This window comes from Anoplopoma fimbria, chromosome 16 (genome assembly GCF_027596085.1).
Source record: "Anoplopoma fimbria isolate UVic2021 breed Golden Eagle Sablefish chromosome 16, Afim_UVic_2022, whole genome shotgun sequence".
NCBI lineage: Eukaryota > Metazoa > Chordata > Actinopteri > Perciformes > Anoplopomatidae > Anoplopoma > Anoplopoma fimbria.
Window position 1 is genome coordinate 10,909,365 of NC_072464.1, and position 22,554 is coordinate 10,931,918.

The 22,554-nt window shown below is 39.2% G+C and overlaps 1 protein-coding gene across 1 annotated transcript; it reads left to right on the forward strand.

The window, feature by feature from the left end:
• Nucleotides 1–8,521: 8,521 nt before the first annotated feature.
• LOC129104183 (gap junction alpha-8 protein-like) lies at nucleotides 8,522–22,466 on the forward strand. Its single transcript, XM_054614736.1, has 7 exons — nucleotides 8,522–11,399; nucleotides 12,019–12,083; nucleotides 18,392–18,478; nucleotides 18,932–19,231; nucleotides 19,800–19,920; nucleotides 20,028–20,052; nucleotides 20,224–22,466. The coding sequence occupies exons 1-7, from the start codon at nucleotides 10,009–10,011 to the stop codon at nucleotides 20,323–20,325; spliced, it is 2,091 nt and encodes a 696-aa protein (XP_054470711.1). The 5' UTR covers nucleotides 8,522–10,008; the 3' UTR covers nucleotides 20,326–22,466.
• Nucleotides 22,467–22,554: the final 88 nt, after the last annotated feature.

Here is a 22,554-nt window from a genome sequence, read left to right on the forward strand (position 1 = left end):
CATCTTAATCCCTCACTAGTCATCCTAAACGTCACTCTGTCTCATCCAGCCTCTTGTATCCAGGCAGCACTTACATCCTCCTTCCATTAACGCCTCATGTCTGCCCTCCACCCATCCCTTCTCCATTGTGTGCACATCGATTCTCCTCTTCCTCCCAGGGTGCCCGGCGTTACACAGAGAGGAAGCTGCCCTTCCACTTCCTTCTTCACTGGTGAGAACAATTCATGCCTTGTCACTCACCCCGTCTCTCCCTCTCTTTAACCCAGACTACATGAAGCTGCCAGGTTACTTGGTTTCCTGACACAGGGTCTGGTTTTGTTCAAATGTAGAGTAATTTATTTTAAGGTCTTTATCCAACCGTGACATAGCCGATACAACCACTAGGTCTCCAAAAGAGACAAAATCGTTCAGGAAAAGTGTACACAAATTGTGAAATACAGCAGCTTTCTTTAGTATTTAGATGTGTGAGACCAGCATGTTTTGTTGGCCCTATTTTCTTCTGTAAGGCTGCCTTGGGGCCTACACAAACTAATGAATAAACTAATAACTTTAATCCATTTTATTTATAGAGCACTCACAAAGTTACAAAGGGATTTAATTTCCTTTACAACATACAAACACAGATAGATATTGAAATACAGAATGAAAACATGTCAATATTAAAAAAAAGCCGTTAGAAATTACTGGCTTAACATGTATAAAATTGGAGAATTATTAAAATAAGAGAAAGTTATATAGCAAAAGTGTTGGAAATAAGTAAATTGAAGTTTCCTAAAGTAAAAACAGATTGTTTCAAAGTCTTTGGATCAGTCACTCTGGGCTTGACTCAACTCTAGCATTACAGGGAGTGGTACATTTGGTAATGTACCAGTTCATGCAGTGCTATATAAGAAGCAATACAGTTTTAAAATCAGCTCTCAAACGAACCAGCAGCAACAGTACAGTGTAATGGTGTACAGGTGTAATGTGGGCAGTTGATGAGGGCCCTTCGTCCCCGAAGAGCACCTCCTAAATAAACTAAAATGTATTTTAAGACACTCTTGGTACAGTGCTTGTAGGCCAAATTCCTCCCTTTGTAATCTGGGCACATTGACATTTGAGGAGAAAGGTGCACTGTTATAAATTTGTGATAGTAACAAATAGCCATGACAACGTCAAAAAATTGTATTATGTACAATTGTGGGTATTTATTTTATACTTTTTACTCCCTGATTTGAATGTATGCCAGGCTCTTTCCTGACAAGAGGAGAGGTCATTGTCAAATAATCTATTAACTTGTTTTTGTCAAAACAGCTTCAATGACAAAATGTTATATTTGTCGAATAAATCTGAGTATTATAATCCCTGCTTCCATTCCTCTGATTTCACATGTTTTTTATGTACCTTATTTAATCTTTAATGTGTCTGAGTAAATTTAACATGCCAGGCTGAGCAACTATGTGCCATCCTTTTTGTTTACCTTTTTTTACGTCTCCATGCTTCCACTGGTAACCCCGTGTTTAAAGTCACATTGCAATGAATTACCAAGAGAGCTCTCAAACACTTGACGATTTGAAAATGGGACTGCCCTAAACCCTCACGGACTTTGCGGGAAGGTGCATGAAAGTCAGTGAGTCAGTGAGTGTGGGTATCGGGATTGGGACTATGATTTATGTCAGACATCAGTTCACACACAGGTGGCAGCAAAACATGATCATTGAATTGATTAGTCAACAACACACATCTGGTGCTAAACACCAGGACCAGGAAATATAATTGGAAGGGTACAATAAAAGCACAAGCAAATAAAAAAACATACAACAAACTGAACAAATTTATCGTTTACAGGTTTGAGATGCATCATGTCATTATCAAAAGGGTCCTGACAAATCATCACATTGACTTCTGCATGAGTCACTGAACGTGTCAATAAGTGACAAACCAAACAACATATGTAAAAACACAGAGCAAACCCCCCCAAAAATAAATGACTCACTCAGCTCAGTTCAACCAAAGAGGCCTAAAAAGGTTAAACTCTCCAGTAATTTACAAGACAAATCCCTTTTTTATGCTCTCTTATTTTTACCAATGGAAATAAAAGTACATTATATCATAACAAATAATTGGAATCTGAAATTTAGGAATGATTTTACACATTCAAGGGTGAATAGGTTATGGGACTTAATGGGATTATAACAGATAACATGGGCAAGTTGGGTGTGCTATCACATAATCAGGCTGTTTAATGTACCCCTTTCCCATAATAATGAGAGGCAGACACTGTTTAAACTCTTTAAATAATTTGAAGTTAGTGGCTGGTGATCTCAAGTCTTGCTTAAAACCTCCTAGACAGTGTTCAGCAAACTTCCCTGGATAGACATCACAAACATATCAGATGTTAACACTAAACTCACACCCAAACGTACACAGAGGACAATAGTGTCCCTGTTAAACAACCGAGTCCCCTAACAGACACAGGAGGGTGGTGTGTGCTTGTGTTGTAACAGGACATGGAAGGGGAAACCTTAAGCACAAATGCAGGTAGGGAGTCCAAACAGTTTAATCTTCTCACCATTTAAACACACCGCTCTAATTTGTAATCGTACCAGCGATCAAACTGTATTTAACTGTCATACAATAGCCGGTGGAAAATATTTATGCAGGAACAAACTTCAGTTTTTGAGGAAAATTGCTTTCCCTTCATAATGACGCATTATACTTTATTTGCTCTCAAAATTGTATGTATGTGAGTGTTTTTGTGCACCAGTTCCTGTAGTAAAGTGTGTTTAACGGGCCTGCACTTCCAAGCTCTAAACCAGCCTGGCTCATGAGACTATCGTCTGTGTGACACAATGGTCAAAACCAAGTCCAGCTGGCCAGCAAGAACTCTGCCCTCAAAAACACCATGCTATGGCTGGGGAACAGATGTGACACATGTTGTGTGTGTGTGTGTGTGTGTGTGTGTGTGTGTGTGTGTGTGTGTGTGTGTGTGTGTGTGTGTGTGTGTGTGTGTGTGTGTGTGTGTGTGTGTGTGTGTGTGTGTGCATTAATTTAACAACATATTACCAATATTAACAACCCTTCAGTTGGTTTATATCATATTTTCGTAGTTGTTGTTGTTTTTTAATGTTTTCTACTTATTTATTTTACTTTTACTGTGTGATTACTTATTTATTATACTTGTTTTGATATTCAGTAATCTCTTTTAAATCACTTCTTAAAACACATTTTTACAGAATGGCTTTTATGTGATATCGTCGTTTTAATGTTTTGTTTTATTTGGTTTTACTATTTTATCTTATATTCGTTTACTATTTTATGTTTATCTATTTCACTTGATTTCATTTATTTTGTTCGTTTATTTGATTGTCACTTGTTATTTCATTTTATTTCTTAGTTTAGTTTTATCCTAATGATTGTTTTTAATGTTTCATCTATTGCACTGTTTTGCTGCCTTGTCTGTCGAAGCACTTTGTAAACCTTGTTTTTAAAAGGTGCTATATAAATAAAGTTATTATTATTATTATTATTATTATTATTATTATTATTATTATTATTATTATTATTATTATTATTATTATATTGTTTTTCTACTTATGTCTCTTATTTTTTTGTCTGTTTGCACTATCCACTCTGCTCCTTTAATCCTGCAAATTTCCCAGCTGTGGGACTAATAAAGGATTATCTTATTTTATCTTATTTTAGCTCATGTGTGTGTCTGTGCATGAGTGTGAGTTCAGAAAAGCATGTATTTAAACTCATTCCTACTGATTGGCGTAGCTTTCTGTCTTAGTTCAAGATCACAGGGTCAAGCTCCAAAACTGCAGTTTTTATCAATCTTCTCACCAGTTTCCGTTGCGAGTGGCAGCAGTGTCACCGCTGTTTACTCAGTAAATTTTGGATGCCTTTGAGAATAGTTTAAAACTTTCTCACCGTTGCAGGAAAGAAACGGTTGCCTGGTTCTCAGAGGAAATGATGAAATTGGCGGAGAAGAATGTTCACACTTGGGAAAGTGAAAAAGGTCTGTGTGAAAGTGGTTGTATAACAAAGTAAGCTGTTGGTTGAATTGGTGGTATCTTGACGTCTAATACCTGCATTCAAAACAAATAAAAGTGGCTCTAAACAGATGGCTCATGAAAAAAAACGACTTACGAGGAGGAAAAATGAGGCCCTTTGTCACTGTGGCAGTAGGTCACTTACACACAAAGAGAAATGATGGCACACATATGGGCACTAATATGTATGGATGTTTGCACACTGAATGAACAAGTGTTTAGAAACAAGTGGACTTCTGTTTTAAAGCGTAAGCCTCATACCATTGAGGTCTTAGAGTTGTGCTATGTCATGGGACAGCGCTGCCCCCAGGTCACGTTGTATCTATGAAGGGCATCGCTGATACCATCTCTTTAAACCCGCTGTGAATGCTTCCTTTCTGTGAATGTGAAACTGACACAGACAATTAAAAATAGTGAGTGAGAAAAAACAGGAAACATCATAAGCTTGGAGACAGGAGAGTTTTCTTCAAAATGCTGTGTTGTCATCTCAACTTGAAACACTATAATTCAAAACAAATCTATTTGATGGTTTTATTAGAATGATACCCGGAAGAATGAGTCCTTCAACTTTTGATACTTTAGATGATAAGATTCATATCTTTTTACTTAAGTGAGGTTTTGAATGCAGGACTTTTACTTGTGGTGGAGTATTTGTGCAGTGTGATTTTAGTACTTTTTCCTATCTAGAGGACTCGGAATACTAAAAAGCACACACAACTTGGCCAGGACAAGATGTAAGAAAGTTGGTTTTATCAACATTCAGTACAAGTCTCAATACACAGAGATTCTTCTAAACAACATTAAAAGTAGATTGCAGTTCCTTGATTGCACTCGCTAAATAAAAGGCACAACTATATACAATAGTGTCGTCCATATTGAGAGGAGGACTGTTGTTAGTTTTCCCTAACCCCTTTGCATGGCATTTGTAAGCTATACGAACATTGTGAGTAATGGCAGTGTTCTTTAATGTAAGAAACCGCCTTTTGGAGGATGTACTGAGAAGGGGCTGAGAGGTTCTGCTGTCAGCTAAAAATGCTGAGGTCATAAGATGTAGCAGTCTTCATGCATTACACACTCTAAACTCTATTTGACTAATCTATTGAAGATGATAGGGGTATCCATTACTCAATAGAGGATTTATAACAAGCAGATTTTAGCCTGTCCACCAATGAAATGGAGGTTGAGGCACTTAAAGCAATTATTTTGAGACCTCTCAAAATGAAAGTTAATATAAATTAGTTGTAAGCACTAGATGAAAAGACTGAGATTACTGAAGTCAGAGCGATTCCCTGGCTTTCATTAGAGTTTGTATTTACCCTTATCCTTTCAGCAGGGGGCATAGCCGAGACAAAAAGCCCACGTTAGCACTATCAACTGCAACTGGATGCAAATAAACCATATATGTAACTTCTCTTTCAAGAGGTGCCATATGAATAAAGTTTGCTTGCTTGCAGTTTGAAATGCCCCCCGCAGTCCTTCTGGCTAAAAATTCCCACTGTTGTTGAGATGAGTTCAGATGAAAGTAGACAGACCAACCATGTGCAGCAACAAACACATGATGTGGCATAACGACTAGCAACGCTGGAAAGGATTGAATCCAGAACCCTTTACATTATCAGAAACTACCTTGTACCTTTAGTATAAATCAAAAGGTATGCATCCGTTCACAAGAGGACATCATTGCTGCTCATTCTATGGCACATGAGTAAAAGAATAGGTTATTTTCAGTGCAAAAACGTACTCATCCTGAGAGGTGTTTTGTCCTCAGGGAGCGATGCAAGGTCATTGTGTGAGAGTGTCACGTGTCAGAATCACATGATGCATATTTTGAAATGAAACATGTGTCTACAATTGCATCACATTGATAAGTTTGTTAGAGCAGTAAGAATTCAGTTACTTCCTGACTTTCACAGGCCCTGTGAGCAGGAAGCGTGTGGCATCATCGCGCCGTAGGCAGATCGCAGCACGATATGTTTGTTAGCGTGTTAGCATTCTGATCAACGGCCAGTTGGTGCCCTGCTTCGGAGGTCTAATCTGGCCTCACGGCTCACTGCACGTGCTCAATAGAGTCCGCACCCTGCATCATGACATCATGTCTTTGTGTGAAATCCCTGTGCCATTCACGAGCCCACCGTAGGGCTTAGCATGCAAGCGTCCACTATACCAACACACAGCTCTTTAAAGGGAGTCCCCTGCTCCCCCAACTCAGTGGATACACCCTGATGCCTCCATAGAGCTCTGAACATGGCTTCTATCCTCCGACCTCTTCGGGCTGAGCCCATGTGCCATCCAGGGCCAAAAGGAGAGCGAGTATTTGGGCTTTTTGTTGAGGACATTTTTTATATGATAAAATATCTCTGCTCCTGGATGTATGGAGACTAGTTGTAGCTATCCAATCATCTCACATACACACTGATGTTCCAGGATGTCATTCAGAGAGCACATTTAACAAGATAGTGCTTCACACTTGCTCTAAGATTACATCATCCATCTGTGAAAAGCTGTGGGATCAGTGAAGCTCATTGTGGAGGCCAAATCTGCCACCAACCAACAGATCAAAGAGCAGACATCAAGAGGTGGACATTCCAGGTCACCAACCCAGTGATGTCACCTAGGACAGAGAATGCTATTGGTTGAGAGACAGCAAGGGTTGGCCGTAATAAGATGGCCAGAGTGGCGATACTTCCATAAAAGGAGTGATGACCTCTATTGATAAATGATTGTTGATTTAGACCATTAATACGTGTGGCCTGTATGAGATCACCTCCATTGTCCATATGAGGAATTGATTAAAATATGTTGAATTTGCAAAGATGCTGTATTTCTTTCTTTACCCTTTACATTTATAATTTGAAAAATGTCACTATATTGTTATATTTCCATTCAGGCTATACAAAAATTCTGAACAAAGAACATAATATTAAGCTTTATTTTTACATTTTTAATAAAAGGTCAAATTAAAACATGTTGAATTTATGGATTATATATGCGTTTTTGATAGTTCCCCTCAAGAAATATCAGCATTGAAGGCAAATCAGACTTCAAAGAAAACTGCATTGTTCAAACTTTTCATATTCCCAGGACCCATCCTGGGAATATGAAACAATCGTGGAACCTGGAAATTAGATTGTGCAAAGGGGAAATGAGTTGTGTGACCGTAAACAAACCATCTGTGTCAGACTGCTACGTAATTGTTCCTTCCTTCTAATTTGTTGCATCAGTGGTTTACCGGGAGAAGTTTTCAACAATTTGGATTAGAGGCAAACAAAAGCTTTGTCCAAAGAAACTTAGCCCACATGTGGTTTATGATGAAAGTATTAAATGTTGGCACAAAGATGTCACAGCATTGTAAGGGTCTGCATTTTAACAAAGTGTGTAGTATTCCAGTGTATGAAACAACGTCCTGTTCCCCATTTGCGGATAGACTGATAGTCTAATATAAAAAGATATGGACATTGACCATCTACAACATAAGCTTAAAAATATGACAGAGCAGAAAGTTTCCCAGTTTAACAAACATGCCACAACAAATGTGATTAGCAAAGATGTGTTTTTAAATGGTGCTGATGAACAGGTGCATGCACTTTTTTCCCCTATCAGTTAGTTTGAGGCTGAATTTTTTTAAAAGATAGGCATGAGAAAAAACAAAACTTATAGAAAAAAATATAATTAATTAAAGCAATCATTAACACAACTTAAAAAAGTTAAACTCAATAAATATTTATTTATTTTGTTTAAATAAATACATATTTTGTTTAAATTAATACTTGATTATATCATGATGATTATGATAAGGCAAAAACAGCATACAGCATACTGTAAGAAGATTATTGCCGTGCTTGTGTGTGTTTAAGTGATATATTTAAATTAGATCAAACATGCCAGTGTGGTCCATTATGAACTGAAAGTCATGAATCAGATCTACAGAGTCAGAATCCAAGAAGACAAGTTTGTCATCATTCATCAATAATATTTTTAGTTGTAGAGAGGATATTGATTGTATTTGTGCAAACCTGGAGGTGATTTCACAATGAGGATTCAACATTTAGAGAGTCCTCTTTAGTCTCTGTGGTAGATTTTCCTCTGTACAAACATGTGTGGAGAGATTCAGAGATCAAAGACTACTGCTGAATGTTTTTCTTCTCTGGGCCGGGAAAGTTTGACTAACCTCCATAATAGAGACATTTCAGTGTGCGCTTTCACTCAATGGATCACATTCTTCACATTCCAGCTAAGTGACACAGATATGATGATACACACACACACACACACACACACACACACACACACACACACACACACACACACACACACACACACACACACACACACACACACACACACACACACACACAGAGACACACACACACACACAGGTGGACATTTTATGACACTATTGATTGTCAAGCAAGGCTTTACTGAAAATGAATCGAGATGAAAAATAACCCCTGTTTAAACGACAAGTATATTTATTTCATATTAGTGAGGGATCAAAATAAAGATATAAAAAGCACTCACAAATAAAATGAGTGAATGTGAATTTCAGAAAAAAACCAGTATGCATTTTAAACAAAAGTTTGGCCCCAAATCACATGTTGTATCTTATCTTTAATATTAACCAGGAAAACTGAATATGGAAGTGTTTAGGAGAAACGGAGAATGGCATTGTTTAATTTAATGAGCTAACTTTGTCTCAAAAGCCTGGAAAAGAAGGGAAGACCGACTTGTTTTTTCTGCAGTATTATGACAGTAGATTTTTTTTCTCAGAGATCTAAGAGTTATGTATATACGATATAAACGGATATGTGATTGAAAATGATTCAAATAGTTTTTATTTTACTTTTTTGGTAGTAATGTGGCGTATATGGCATTCTGAATCTGTCTTATATGAATTTGTGAGGTCTTGTAAAACCAACGCAGAATGGGAAAATTGTATAAATTAAATCAAATGAGAAAAAATGGCCACCCCCTCCTGTTAACAAAACCAGAAAATAATTTCTAAGGCTCAAGAATTGAAGCATTTATCTTATTTAAACCCAAAGTTGAAATGAACCTGCTGCTGCCTGTAGTGAATAGCTGCATGAACAACAAGGTCCAGCTTTAATGCACGAGGACATAAACTCTCCTTCATCACTGCCTCTCTGCTCTAATGTTGGACATGGCAGTGCAGCTGGAGGCACATCAGCTGCTGTTGTTGTTTCATCTACAGTTTCTGTGCGTCTACATACATATATGTGTGAGGACATTGCATGCATGGAGCTGGCCTGGCTCTGCTGTGGACTCGGTGCCCCGTCCGCACAGTGTCCATGTTGGTTTGGGAGCCTGAGGCCTGCTCCCATACATCCCCGCTCTGGCTCTGTTGATCCTATTGTCTTCTGCGTCACCACACGTCGCCCGGAAAATAAAGGCCGTCTGGCTCCAAGCTTAAATATTGCAGCAAACTAAAAACCAACCATCAGAGCCGATTCATTCACATCTGCTCAGTGGGGCGACAAGGACGGGGCTTTAGGTGGGAAAGAGGGCAGAAAAAAGTTCACTTTTCCCTGCCGGGTGCCAAGAGAACGGGACAGGACTCAACTTCGCGGGAGCCGCAGCTGTGGCAAGTTGCCCATTTGATTACATTTAACCTATATCATACATTTTTGAAAAAGGGACTATTTATTACTTATTGATCTCTCTTTATTGATTTTTATTTGAGACTTTTTTATGTGGAATTTTTTAAAGAGCTAGGGTAAGATATTTTTTGGTTTGCACCACACTTCGTCAATTCGACATAGTAAATGTTGTTAACATCTAGAACAAGCAGAAAGGTAGCAGGGTATTGACTTGACAAAACCAATACCTTGCTAAACATTTTTTATTTATTATTTGACATGTTTTATCTAATTTCAATTGGAATAGAATGGACTCCAACACTACTCAATAGAAGTTTCAAATTCTTCAGGTTTTTTCTACAAAATTAGCGTGTGGTGGCATGAAATTATGGCTTAGATTTGATTTTCGACGAGTTCGATTTTCCTACATTTCTAACTTTTGTCCCTCTCTAAACTCCTCCCCCTGTCTGTCCTGCCTACCCCACCCTCCCTGTCTGTCTGCACCCTCTGTGTCCCTTCCTACCCCACCCTTCATTCCGCAGTGCTACGGACCGATCATGGGTGACTGGAGCTTTCTGGGTAATATTTTAGAGGAAGTTAACGAGCACTCTACGGTGATCGGCCGGGTGTGGCTCACGGTGCTCTTCATCTTCCGTATCCTCATCCTGGGCACGGCGGCGGAGTTTGTGTGGGGCGATGAGCAGTCTGACTATGTCTGCAACACGCAGCAGCCGGGATGTGAAAACGTGTGCTACGATGAGGCCTTCCCCATCTCCCACATCCGTCTCTGGGTGCTGCAGATCATCTTTGTGTCCACACCGTCTCTGGTGTACGTGGGTCACGCCGTGCACCATGTCCACATGGAGGAGAAGCGCAAGGAGCGCGAGGAGGCGGAACTCAGCCGGCAGCAGGAGCTGAGCGAGGAGCGTCTCCCTCTGGCCCCCGACCAGGGAAGCGTCCGCACCACTAAGGAGACCAGCACAAAGGGAAGCAAGAAGTTCAGGCTGGAGGGTACCCTGCTGAGGACCTACATCTGCCACATCATCTTCAAAACACTGTTTGAGGTGGGCTTCGTGGTGGGACAGTACTTCCTGTATGGTTTCCGCATCCTGCCGCTGTACAAATGCAGCCGCTGGCCCTGCCCCAACACGGTGGACTGTTTCGTGTCTCGCCCCACAGAGAAGACCGTCTTCATCATCTTCATGTTGGCCGTGGCCTGCGTCTCACTCTTCCTCAACTTTGTGGAGATCAGTCACCTGGGCCTGAAGAAGATCCGCTTTGTCTTTCGTAAGCCGGCCCCGGCCCCAGCTCAAGGTGAGGGCTCGGCCCCCCTGCCGCTGCAAGGGAAGAGACTGCCCCCACTGGCTGTGCCCTCCCTGCAAAAAGCAAAAGGTTACAGGCTGCTGGAGGAGGAGAAATCTCCCATTACTCAACTCTACCCGCTTGCTGAGGTGGGCATGGAGGCTGGCAGAGGGGCCCCACCCTTCCCGGGGCTGGAAGAGAAGGTGGATGAGGTGTATGACGAGACTCTGCCCTCCTACGCCCAGACCACTGAGACAGGGGGGGTAACATTACACGAGGAGGCCGAGGAGGTGAAGCCGGCACAGATGGAAGCAGAGAGAGTGGAGGAGGTTGTTGATGAGGATGTGGAGGTAGAGGAGGCGGTGAACGGGGAGGGGGTAACTCCAGCCGAGGCAAGGATGGAGGCCACGGATACGATAGAAGACACCAGACCACTGAGCCGACTGAGCAAAGCCAGCAGCAAGGCCAGGTCAGACGATCTCACCGTATGAACCTGTGAGAGAGGGAGAGCACATGTACACCTGCACACACCAAATGTTCAACACAAGATAGAGCGCACACACACACACACACACACACACACACACACACACACACACACACACACACACACACACACACACACACACACACACACACACACACACACACACACACACACACACACACACACACACCTAACTCAAGACAACTCACACTCTTGAAAACCAATGGATGAAAAACAAAATCAACAGGGATAGATCTAAACCTTTAGGACACAGGCTACAATTCTACAAAGAGGCAAAAATCTGCGTGTTTGTGATAAAAAATGAAATATAAAGTAGAGGTTAAAGAGGGGAGCAGTAGTTTTTTTTTTTTATTAAGCGTGTTCTTATATTTGAAAAATGTGGAAAGGAGACATGCAGGGGGGGAAATGTTTTTACTTGATGAAAAATCCATGTTCAATTTTTAGAAACATCTTTTTCTATTGAAAGAGTTTTAATCATATACAATGGAGGATTAGACATTTTTACATGGGGTTTGAGTAGATAGGGGAAAGAGTTATACTTGTGTGTCTTCAAATCAGTATTTTCGCTGTAGTTAGGTAGTGACTTTCATTCCCATTCAGTCAGTGACATACTGCAAATGCAGCATTTGGCTGCACACGGCACGGGTGAGACTGCTCTTTCATACACATATCACACGGTTAAGTGCCGGTTCATCAAGAGGTATACAGCTCTTTGAAAAGAGGAAGAAAAGTCCATTTTCAGGTTTTGAAGAGCATACTATAATTTTTTTTGCACATGCAGAGGTTTAGACTCTGTGCAAGGCCTTCAACCCTCATAACACCTCATCTAGGCATCCATTTACAAAGGATTATTTCAAGTGAAGAGAGATGTGCATAGATTTCAGAGCATATCTCTCCTTTTTATGTTTATATACCAGGCAGCACAGCCAGAACTGAGTTAGTGAGGAAAACAAACAAAAAAAGACCACATGTTGAATGTCTTTTTCAATGTGATTGTACATCGCTTCATTTTAGATGCCTGTTTTGTAGCCTTTAAGTAGAATTGTGTGCTGTGGCAGGGAGCAGGGCCCATTTTGCCCTATCAGAAAATGAACCATAGCAGCGACCTCAGGCCAAATCCTCTCTTTTCGCGCTGTACAAACAGGCGTCCGGGTGATAAAGATCCTGCACCATCAGCACAAAGTATTGTTGGAGGCCAGACAATAAAAGAAACCGTGCTCTTCAATGAAAACAAGCATCCTTGACCTGGCTGTGAAAAAAATCTTTCTACTTGATTTTATGTGACCATAGCAGGTCCTTAACCCGCAAGAAAATAACAATACTCATGACATACTTTCAAATTCAAAGAGAAACAAACAACTAGGGGTGACTCCCGCTGTACATAATGCCCCATCTCCTTTCTGGTAATGTACATAATGTGCAGAGCAGCTGTTTTCAGTTATTTCACTGTCTAGAGGAATCACAAAAGTTATAATTGTGATTACAGAATTGAGTTAATAAAACTCGATAAAGAGGATATGCCCACGCTGCGGAATCGTGCATTTATCTGAGTAAAGACACATTTCTTTGCAAATAATTAGCAAGAATTTTAAATACAAAGCATGTTAAGCCTTAAAGTATGCCTTAGGTTTCTCACAAATCTTCCTCTAACATTCTCTGGCTCTGTTTATTGAAATAGCTGCCACTGTATGATTTCCTGTGCCTTATCTGTAATTGTAAATTCTCAACTGTTGTAAGATTGTAGCAAGTGCTTATATTGCTCTGGGACCTATGTGAATTTGATGTTTAATTTGATAATATTTTTTGTTTTTTGAGATTCATTTTGTATGCGTCCCCTCAGCACACTCACTACATAACACACCAGACATTAAAACTGTCTCTATTGTGCAGCCCAGATGGTTAAATAACGAGTTTTTAAAGTATAAGCCTGATCATTTTATAATGTTAAGGAGATATTAGGGCATAGAGTTGCTTGTTAACAGACACTGTCACACAGTGCAGGCTTACGCTCATACATGTGCCTTTGTGTGCACTGACACACAAACTCACCTCACCATGTTGGTTTTGGGGGTACTATCAAACGGCTATAGGGAAACTCAGAGAGAAGGCAGCTGTGACCCCTTTGTGACCCCCAGCCATCCCTTCGCCTCCGATAATCCAATGCTGTGGAATTTAAATAAAAAAAGAGCCTTCACTGAATCACTAAATGGTTGAACACATTTAAGCATTTAAGAGTGTTACCATTTAAGTATGAAGCTGGTCCTTATGTGCATCGATATGACTGGTTATGTATGATTTTTGTATTTTAAGATTGTTGCATTGCCTGTATGTTTGTAAGAAGACATGATTAATCTTTGGAAAGAACAAAAAAAACAACGTTTACTAACTTGTAGTCTTCTTTGCTGATAGATGTGTGGCAGTATCTTTTTTTGGAATGTGAACCAACGCAATAAAAAGTCACACGTGGTCAAGAAGTGTTGTCTCAGTGTTTTCCTGCTAAGCATACGCACACAACTGTAGCACGCAACCTTGCTATTATAATTATTATTAAAAGGTAAAAAGAAAAAGTTAAATCATTAAAGTTCACAATGCTGTATGTTTAGATAACCGACAGAAACGCTAATAACACATTATAAGGGGTCTTGAATCGTGGCCAAACTAAGCTAAGATGGGTAGAATTTGCATTTACATACAACTCTATGGCATTTGATGTAACACAGGCATTTTTGGATGCACACACACACACACACACACACACACACACACACACACACACACGAACACAAACACATTTTTCATATTTAGCCGCATCAGTATTTCAGTAACACAGGCATTTTTGGCGCGCGCACGCGCACGCACGCACGCACGCACACACACACACACACACACACACACACAATTCATATTTAGCCGCATCAGTATTTCAGTAGCCAAAATAATGAATTAGTTATTAATAAATAAATAAGTCTTTAGCGTTTGTTGCTATTTCCTCAGCCTGCTCTGTCCCTTTTCATGCAGAGGAACTATACGTGAGTTTTCTTTTAAGTGCTACTTTAGAGTTGTTCCTTAGAACTTTTAGTTAGTACTTTCAATACCACATGTTAGAAATACTATGTTACAAGGAAAAGTAAAAAAAAATGCTTAAGTAAAGTACAATGAATTAGCATCAAATTGTACTTGAAGAACCAAAAGTAAAGGTACTCATTAAGCAAAATATATCAAAATAATGTAAATGATATTACAGGGTCATAATTAGTAATGCATTAATGTGTTGATGTTGCATGTAAACGTGGGGCTAATTACTTTTTTATACTTTTGAGTAAATACTCAAATACATACTTATGAATTTCAACCCAAGAATCAATAAAAAGTTCCCTCTTAACCTATAAAAATGCATAATCAGTTATTTGTTGATTACATTTTGAATTAACTTAATTTGCAAAGTTACAAGTAACTAGAGCCTTCAGATAAATGTAGTGGAGTGAAAAATCCAATATTTCACTTTGAGTGTACAGGGGTAAAGTAAAAAATATAAATACTCAAGTGAAGTCCCTTTATAATTGTACTTAAGTACAGTACTTGAATAACTGTAAGGATTTTAGTAACAACATATTTTGCCATAATATTCACATCTAAGGGCAACAGATTTACATTTGACCTAATCTGCACGTTTTTTGGACTGTGGGAGGAAACTTATGTTAACACAGGGAGACCATGTAAACTCCACTTTGGAATAACTACAGTGACGCATGCTCCATCTGGACTAAAAAGCTTTAAGTAATTTAGTGCATAGGGGTTTATTTGTTTGACAACAGTCCGAGATAAAGAAAATAGGGTTAATTCAAATAGAGTTAGGATTGAACCATGAGGACGGATGAAAGGTTGCGTGGATAATGAATATATCACCACTAAGGGGCAGTATTGTACAAGGTATTTTTATTCCTGGACCCATTCTTTCTCTCTTACATTACATTACAGTCATTTAGCAGACGCTTTTATCCAAAACGACTAACAATAAGTGTATTCAACATAGGTATTCAAGAGAACTACTAGTCACCAGAAGTCATAAGTGCATCTCCTTTCTTAAACAAGCATCTAAGAGCATAAACCAGAGCAAAAGTACAGTGCAGAAACAAACTAATACGAATACAATAAGTGCAACAAACTAATACGAATAGAATAAGTGCTAAGCGGAAGGCTCATGGTAGTACTTCTTGAAGAGGTGAGTTTTCAGCCTGCGCCGAAAGATGGACAGCGACTCTGCTGTCCTGACGTCAGTGGGGAGTTCATTCCACATCCTCTTCTATCAAACGTTGGTTTGAGCACAGAGACGAAATAGTACCTGAGCTTATATTTATTTGAGTGGCTGGATGAGTTAGGTATTATTTTAAATTTAGTCATGTGCAGAAAGTTTGGTACCCTGTCACCATGTTGAGAACAGTAAAGCCAAACCAAGAACCGCCCACTGGCAGGAGCAAACTATCTAATTTTACAGCTAAACAGAACACTGAAATAGGTCTGGAAACTTGAGAAGTGAAATAGGCAATGCTGTAACAGAATCTTGATCCGTAAATTGAGTAGCGCTTGACAGCTGCTCTGATTAGTTGTTATTCTTTGGGCGCAGCGGAATCTTTCAAATGCTATTAGGAGCACTAAAAGTGCAGCAAAGAGCAACTGGTATCGATAAAGTTGAATGTAGATCACGTGAAGACATACGTGCCGGAAACTGATAATCCGACACGTTAGTAATCAAGCATGAACCTCTGTATTGTGAAGACACTGATCATACCTAAGAGCAGCTTCATTTTGATCGGATAATATAATGATTCGTCTGTTTCAAATAACTCTTACAACCCGAAGTACAAGAACATTGCACCCATAACTTTGTCTCTCATATAACATCCTGATATTTATGGCATACTGCATAAATGCAGTATGTATACTATCTATTGGAGCTACCAAGTCTTTTTCTGACATACTATATATAATATGGCTGTTTGGGTATTTGAATGCACAGTTAGACTATGGTCTGTCATAAGCCATTTGAAAGACATGCTTCGGCCAGACACAAGCAAGAATTTTAAGGGAGTTGTGGGAAATGAGGTTCGTCAACAGGTGGAGATCTTTTCTATTTGGCAGTCTGCTTGTGTATGTGAGTTGGCTCATGAGAGCAGCACAACTGTTTAGGCCACACCTAAACTATACTTTGCATGCTCAGGCCTGAAGATATTTCTCATACATATGAAGCTGGAGTGTATGGTCAGTCAGGAAGATTATACTTTTGCATTCCGAGACCTGTTGTTTATTTCTCATCTGCCATTTAAACATTCATTCGTTATCCGTAACCGCTTATCCTGTGAAGGGATAAGCGTTAATGGTCACTGGATCACAGCTGTCATTGGCCGAAGGCAGGGTACACCCCGGACAGGTCGCCAGAGTATTGCAGGGCTGACATGTATAGACCAACAACCATTCACGCTCACGTCCACACCCTTTTTGCTGTGAGGCGACAGTGCGGGGCGGCTATGGCGTAGTGGAGAGCAAGGTAGTTCTCCAATCAGAAGGTCGGTGATTCGATACCCGGCTTCGGCAGTTCGATGTGTCCTTGGGCAAGACACTTAACCCCAAGTTGCTCCCGAAGGCTTGCCATCGGTGTGGACTGGATGTGAATGAATGTTAGTTAGAGTCTGATGGTAGCCTGTCATCAGTGTGTGAATGGGTGAATGATATGTAATATACTACTGATTGTAAGTCGCTTTGGATAAAAGCGTCTGCTAAATGACTGTAATGTAATGTAATGCCACCACACCACCCTGCAGCCCCCTCTCACACATGCTCACTCATAATTAGCTTGCTGTCCACCATGATTCAGCTGGTCTTCTCTATCCACCCTCCACCTACCCACCTCTGCTTGGTCTTCGCAGATCCATCAGCTTCATCAGCTTCATCATCCCATCAGCCTCAAGCCACCACCACCAGTGTCTGGACTCCATGGGAAGGATTTAGCTTGCTAATGCTCAGTGCAGACGCCCCTTGATTGCAAATCTCCCTGTAGAGTCCAACAGTTAATGCCAAAATAAAAATGCAAAGTTCATTTTACATTCAATTTCACAATTATACTTTGAATTAGTTGTAAGTGTTTTTTTATTTTGTGCATTTTCAAACATGACAAAAACACAATTGGTAATATATAGCAGTGCAATACATTGTGAACTAGATTTCTGCTATATGATGTCTTCAACAAACATCTTGATGCAAAGCTCACAACACGCTGTGCATGTTCATAGACAAACACACAAAAAACCTCAACACTCATAAGGCCACAGACCATCATCACAAGATTCACTTCCTGTGTGGCAACAGCTTCTTGACAGTATGTGTGTCTGTGTGTGGGAGAGCTGGCCAGGTATAATCTTCACACTTCACATAAATGCATCGACGGTGTCGAATGCAGAAACTTGCTTTTACTCCTTTTTGTTGCCTTAGTTAAATTAAATGAAAGTTGTAGTTTAGATTTAAGGACTTTAAGCGAGACAAAACAGCGGATGCAGTTACTACCGGTAAGTAAGTGTAGGTTCTATATTTATCATGCTGTATCTGGGTTTGGAAATAATCTGATATGCTTTCAGTTCTTATTAGCACCTTGTTTATGATTTAAGAATCCCATGTTTTTAAAGTTGATCTTGTGACATATTTTTGTGTAGTTACTTTTAATTTTTGAATCTGCTTCTTAAGGTTATATCTGCCTTTTTTTTGCCAGGACACTTGAAAAGAGGATTTTTAATCTCAATGAGGCTTTTTCTAGTTAAACAAAGTGTAAATAAAAAATAAAGTATCTGGGCAAAATACCAATTATCAATACCATGTTTACATTTAAACGATTTGTTCTGAATAGACCACATTATATACCCGGATAAAAATGATGTTTTCAATGAAACTATCTTTGCGTCTAGGGGGGATGAAGGATTTTTGTAATTATTTGGGCATCAACTGGAGGATTTCTCTAATATGTTGCATGTTCTGGATTTTCTCACCAGCAGGTAAAATGAATTTACAACACCCTTACTCTGACACTGAACATGAGCTGATATTTTGACAATTTGGGAAATACATTTATTGTCTTTCTTGCCGAGAGTAAGATGAGAAGATTGACCGTAAACCTGAAGCTGCAAAATTATATGTTTTTCAATTAAACAATCAGGATGGTAAGTTGTTAATCAGTGAGATTCAAGAGTGCTTGGATTTTATTACCTTTAGACAGAGTCCGGCTAGCAGTTCACCCCTGTTTCCTGTATTTATTCTAAGCTAAGCAAAGCTGGTGCTGGCTGTAGCTTCATATACAACAGACATATTTTGATTGTGGCATCAATCTTCCCATCTAAATCTTGGCAAAAAAACAAAATAAATGTTTTCCCAACACTATACACTTAACTGTATTTTGAAAAATTGATACTACAGTACATACTAAACTAAAATTGATGTTTCCAACACAGAAGGAAACACCATCTCCGAGGTGGTTGGCAGTAAAGTGATCCTGCACTGTAAGAAAGAGCCAAATGACACACTTGCTCAGCTGACATGGAAAATGAACAGAGTTACCCTGTACAGCTTCACCCCAAAGCAGCCCTTACACATCAGTCAGGAAGCTCACCGCCTGAACATACAAATGGTGGAGAGCCAACTGTACGAGCTGGTCATTGAGAATGTCCAGAAGTCTCATACAGGAAACTACACCTGTGAGACCACCACGGACAAAAGAACTCAGGAACAGATGTGGGAGCTACTAATTACAGGTGAGCTAATCACTCATAAAATAAATTGGATGAGAGTAATCCCTGTGGCAAGAGCCAAGGAAATAGGAAGTGAAAAAGATCAGAGTGAATGTGGGTTTTTTAAGGCAGAGCCAACCGTTACTGTGCTACTGTTGCTATACGATACCTACATGAACACAAACTGGATAATCCAATGTAAATACAGATTAAACATTTACTTACACCAAACAGCCACACAGGTATGTGAACACCATCACTGACTCCATATTTGCAAACTGTGCAACAGAGTGAGATGTATTACGCCCTTCACTAAAACCTCACAGGTGTGTTTTTCTCATGCATAATGTTGTTGGAATAAATACAGTATCAAGTCTGGAGGTTGTATATTGTAGTACAACTACATCATGTCAGACAAAGTTAGTGCTTTGGGCATCTGGAGATGCCACAGGACATGCGCACTCCCCCTCAACTTCCTTTATGAAACAAGGCGCTCACACATGCAAAATCTTTAGATGTCTTTGAGCTAAACTTAACTGCATATTACAATTGCGGTGAGTCTAATTCTTTATTTTTAATTTTTTAACCCCAGAGCGAAGGAAAGCTGGAAACATTCTAGTAATTGCTGTGGCATCTATGGTTCCATGTGTGTGTTGCCTGATCTTTATATTAGCTTGGATAATTCTGAATAGAGTCCGCAAACAACGTGCAGAGTAAGTTGCATCCAGTCATTCTTTAACACGTGATTCTATGCTCATAAAGATGTATGGCTAGCGGGATTATACTGCTTGAATATAAACAAAATGTCCCTCTCTTTCAGGAATCACTCTCCCACTGCAGAAATGGTAAATACAATAATTGCTAACAAAGAGAAGTAAAGGAAAACTACTATTACAATATGTTCTGCAGAGATACTGAGATCAAGCTGAGCTGCCGTTTTACTGTAAGCCAAAGGTTATTGAGGTCTGATAAAAAAAATGTGCATTTTTTTATTTTTGTTCCTTCTTTATCAACAGCAAGAGACAGAAGAGGACATTTATGAAAACTGCCTGGAAACTAATGTTAGTCAACAACGTGGCTTCAATCATCCTCAATGTAACAAACCCAGGACTCGCTGATATCAAGCGCAGTACAACAATCCTAAAGGGAAGGGAGTATTGGAACTGATCATTTCATATAAACCATCTTTTCTGGAATGCAAACAAATGTAAAAACAGCGTTTTGCACATCCTCTGCCCAAGTTACATTCACTCTCAAAATTACTTTGGTCTTAATTTGTTTTCGGGTTATATATCAGTCTGTCAGTACTGTCTATCTCGCAATATTTTAGAAATGTCTTTAGAGGATTTTTTTAAATTTGACACGAACGTCCACTTGGACTCAAGGATAAACTGATTCGAATTTGGGGATTAAAGGTCCCTGTAATCCTACAAAAATCTTTTTTGGTCATAATTTAATTATGACAATTTCACACAAATATCTGATAAGATAGAAAAAATTATGAAGTGATGACACTTTGGACATACATGGATGTAAACTGCAACTTAGCTGGTTGGCAGAGGCATAGTGTACAACTGCAACAGAAAGTCTGCTTTATATGTATATTCTTTTTACATAGAATTTCACTGTTAAAGGGGCAGCAGAACAATCTGAACACCTAAAATATTATAACCTTTTAAAGTTATTTGTTTACAGAAATCCATTTCTCTTTTTTGATGATAATCATCTGTAGAGCTAAGAGGAACTAAAGTATTGTGATACTCTGTCGGTTTGTCACTATGAGCAACACCTTTTTAAAAGGCATCACATTACACATCATGTGATGCCTTTTAAAAAATAAAATTAATTAGTTCAGCTTTAAACTGTTGTAAAGGGATACTTTGACACAGAAGGACTATATAACAGAGGAGTAACCGATGGAAAACAAAACTCTAGCAGCATCTTCTAAAAAGATACTGCATTGGTTCATTGAGTAAAGGGCACTTGTTTTAATCATTTATGGTGTAGGTTGTCACAAAATAAGGCACTAAAAAGGAATCATATCCCACACAAATTCTATTTAGTGTGTTACGACCTTTGATTGCAGTGATGCAGTGATAGGGGTAGCAATATGTGTGTCATTATAAAACCTTTAGTTGAGTTTTTGATTCTAGGCCTACTGGTTCAGCATATAATCACATGTGAAATGGAATATTTTATGTCATTAAAATGAAAGTTTCTCATTCAGTCCATCAGTGACTAAAAACAACAAATACTGTTGACAAAATGCTACACAGATGGAGAGAACTGGTGACCAGCTAAGCTTCAACAGCTCAAGAGGATACAGATTATTTGTGAATGTTTGTAAATAACGGTAGTTTAGCTCAAAGGAGTTCTCCAGTTTATCTGGTATTACACTCACAAGAGACAGATGATTTGAAAAGGAGAGGCAAAAGGCAGCAAAGGCCAATATCATCCTGACTCAGTGTCAGTCAGGGCAAGTATGTGGCAAGGCTCTCAAATGAACACCCACGAGGAAACATATCTACACGCGCCATCACGAGGCTTGCGCAATTTACGTCCTGACAGTTGGTGGTGGCAATTTGCATAGAAACGCACTAATGTGTCAAATAAGACGTTACAGAGAAAGACTGCTAGCAAGTAAACGTGGTAAGAAGATGATGTATACAATGCACAAATTAAAATCAAGAAAAAATTATTGAAGTGAATGACTGTAGTGACCACAGTAAGTCTTTGAATGTATGTATGTATGGACATGGGAGTATTGTATTAAAACTTGAAGATATCTGCATCTATCCTTTAATAGTGTGTGTAAAGAATGTGTTTTGATCACTGTATGTGTTGAATCATTCTGTTCACAAGACTTTAAAAAATAATGAAAGCTGAGCTGTTATTAAATTATATTTTTTAAAGTTTAACTTAAGTTGGAAGTCACATTCACAAGACTGACACAGAGTAAGAGCTAAGTAAAGTCATTATTTCCTGCTTCACAACACATGTGATATTATACTTACCATGGGACTAGCCTTGTGACAGCTGCTACTTCCATTCACATGGTCGTCACTGAGTCATGAAGTTGTTGACTGTTCTAGCGCTTTGTTTTTACTGGGGCTGTATATTTAGTCAGAATGTTCATCTTACCAAAGTTCGGTGTACAGTACCAGTCAAAAGTTTGGACACACCTTCTCATTCAATGGTTTTTCTTTATTTAAATTTTTTTCTACATTGTAGATTAATATTGAAGACATCCAAACTATGAAGGAACACATATGGAATTATATGGTAAACAAACAATTGCTCAACAAACCAGAATATGTTTTATATTTTAGATTCTTCAAAGTAGTTGA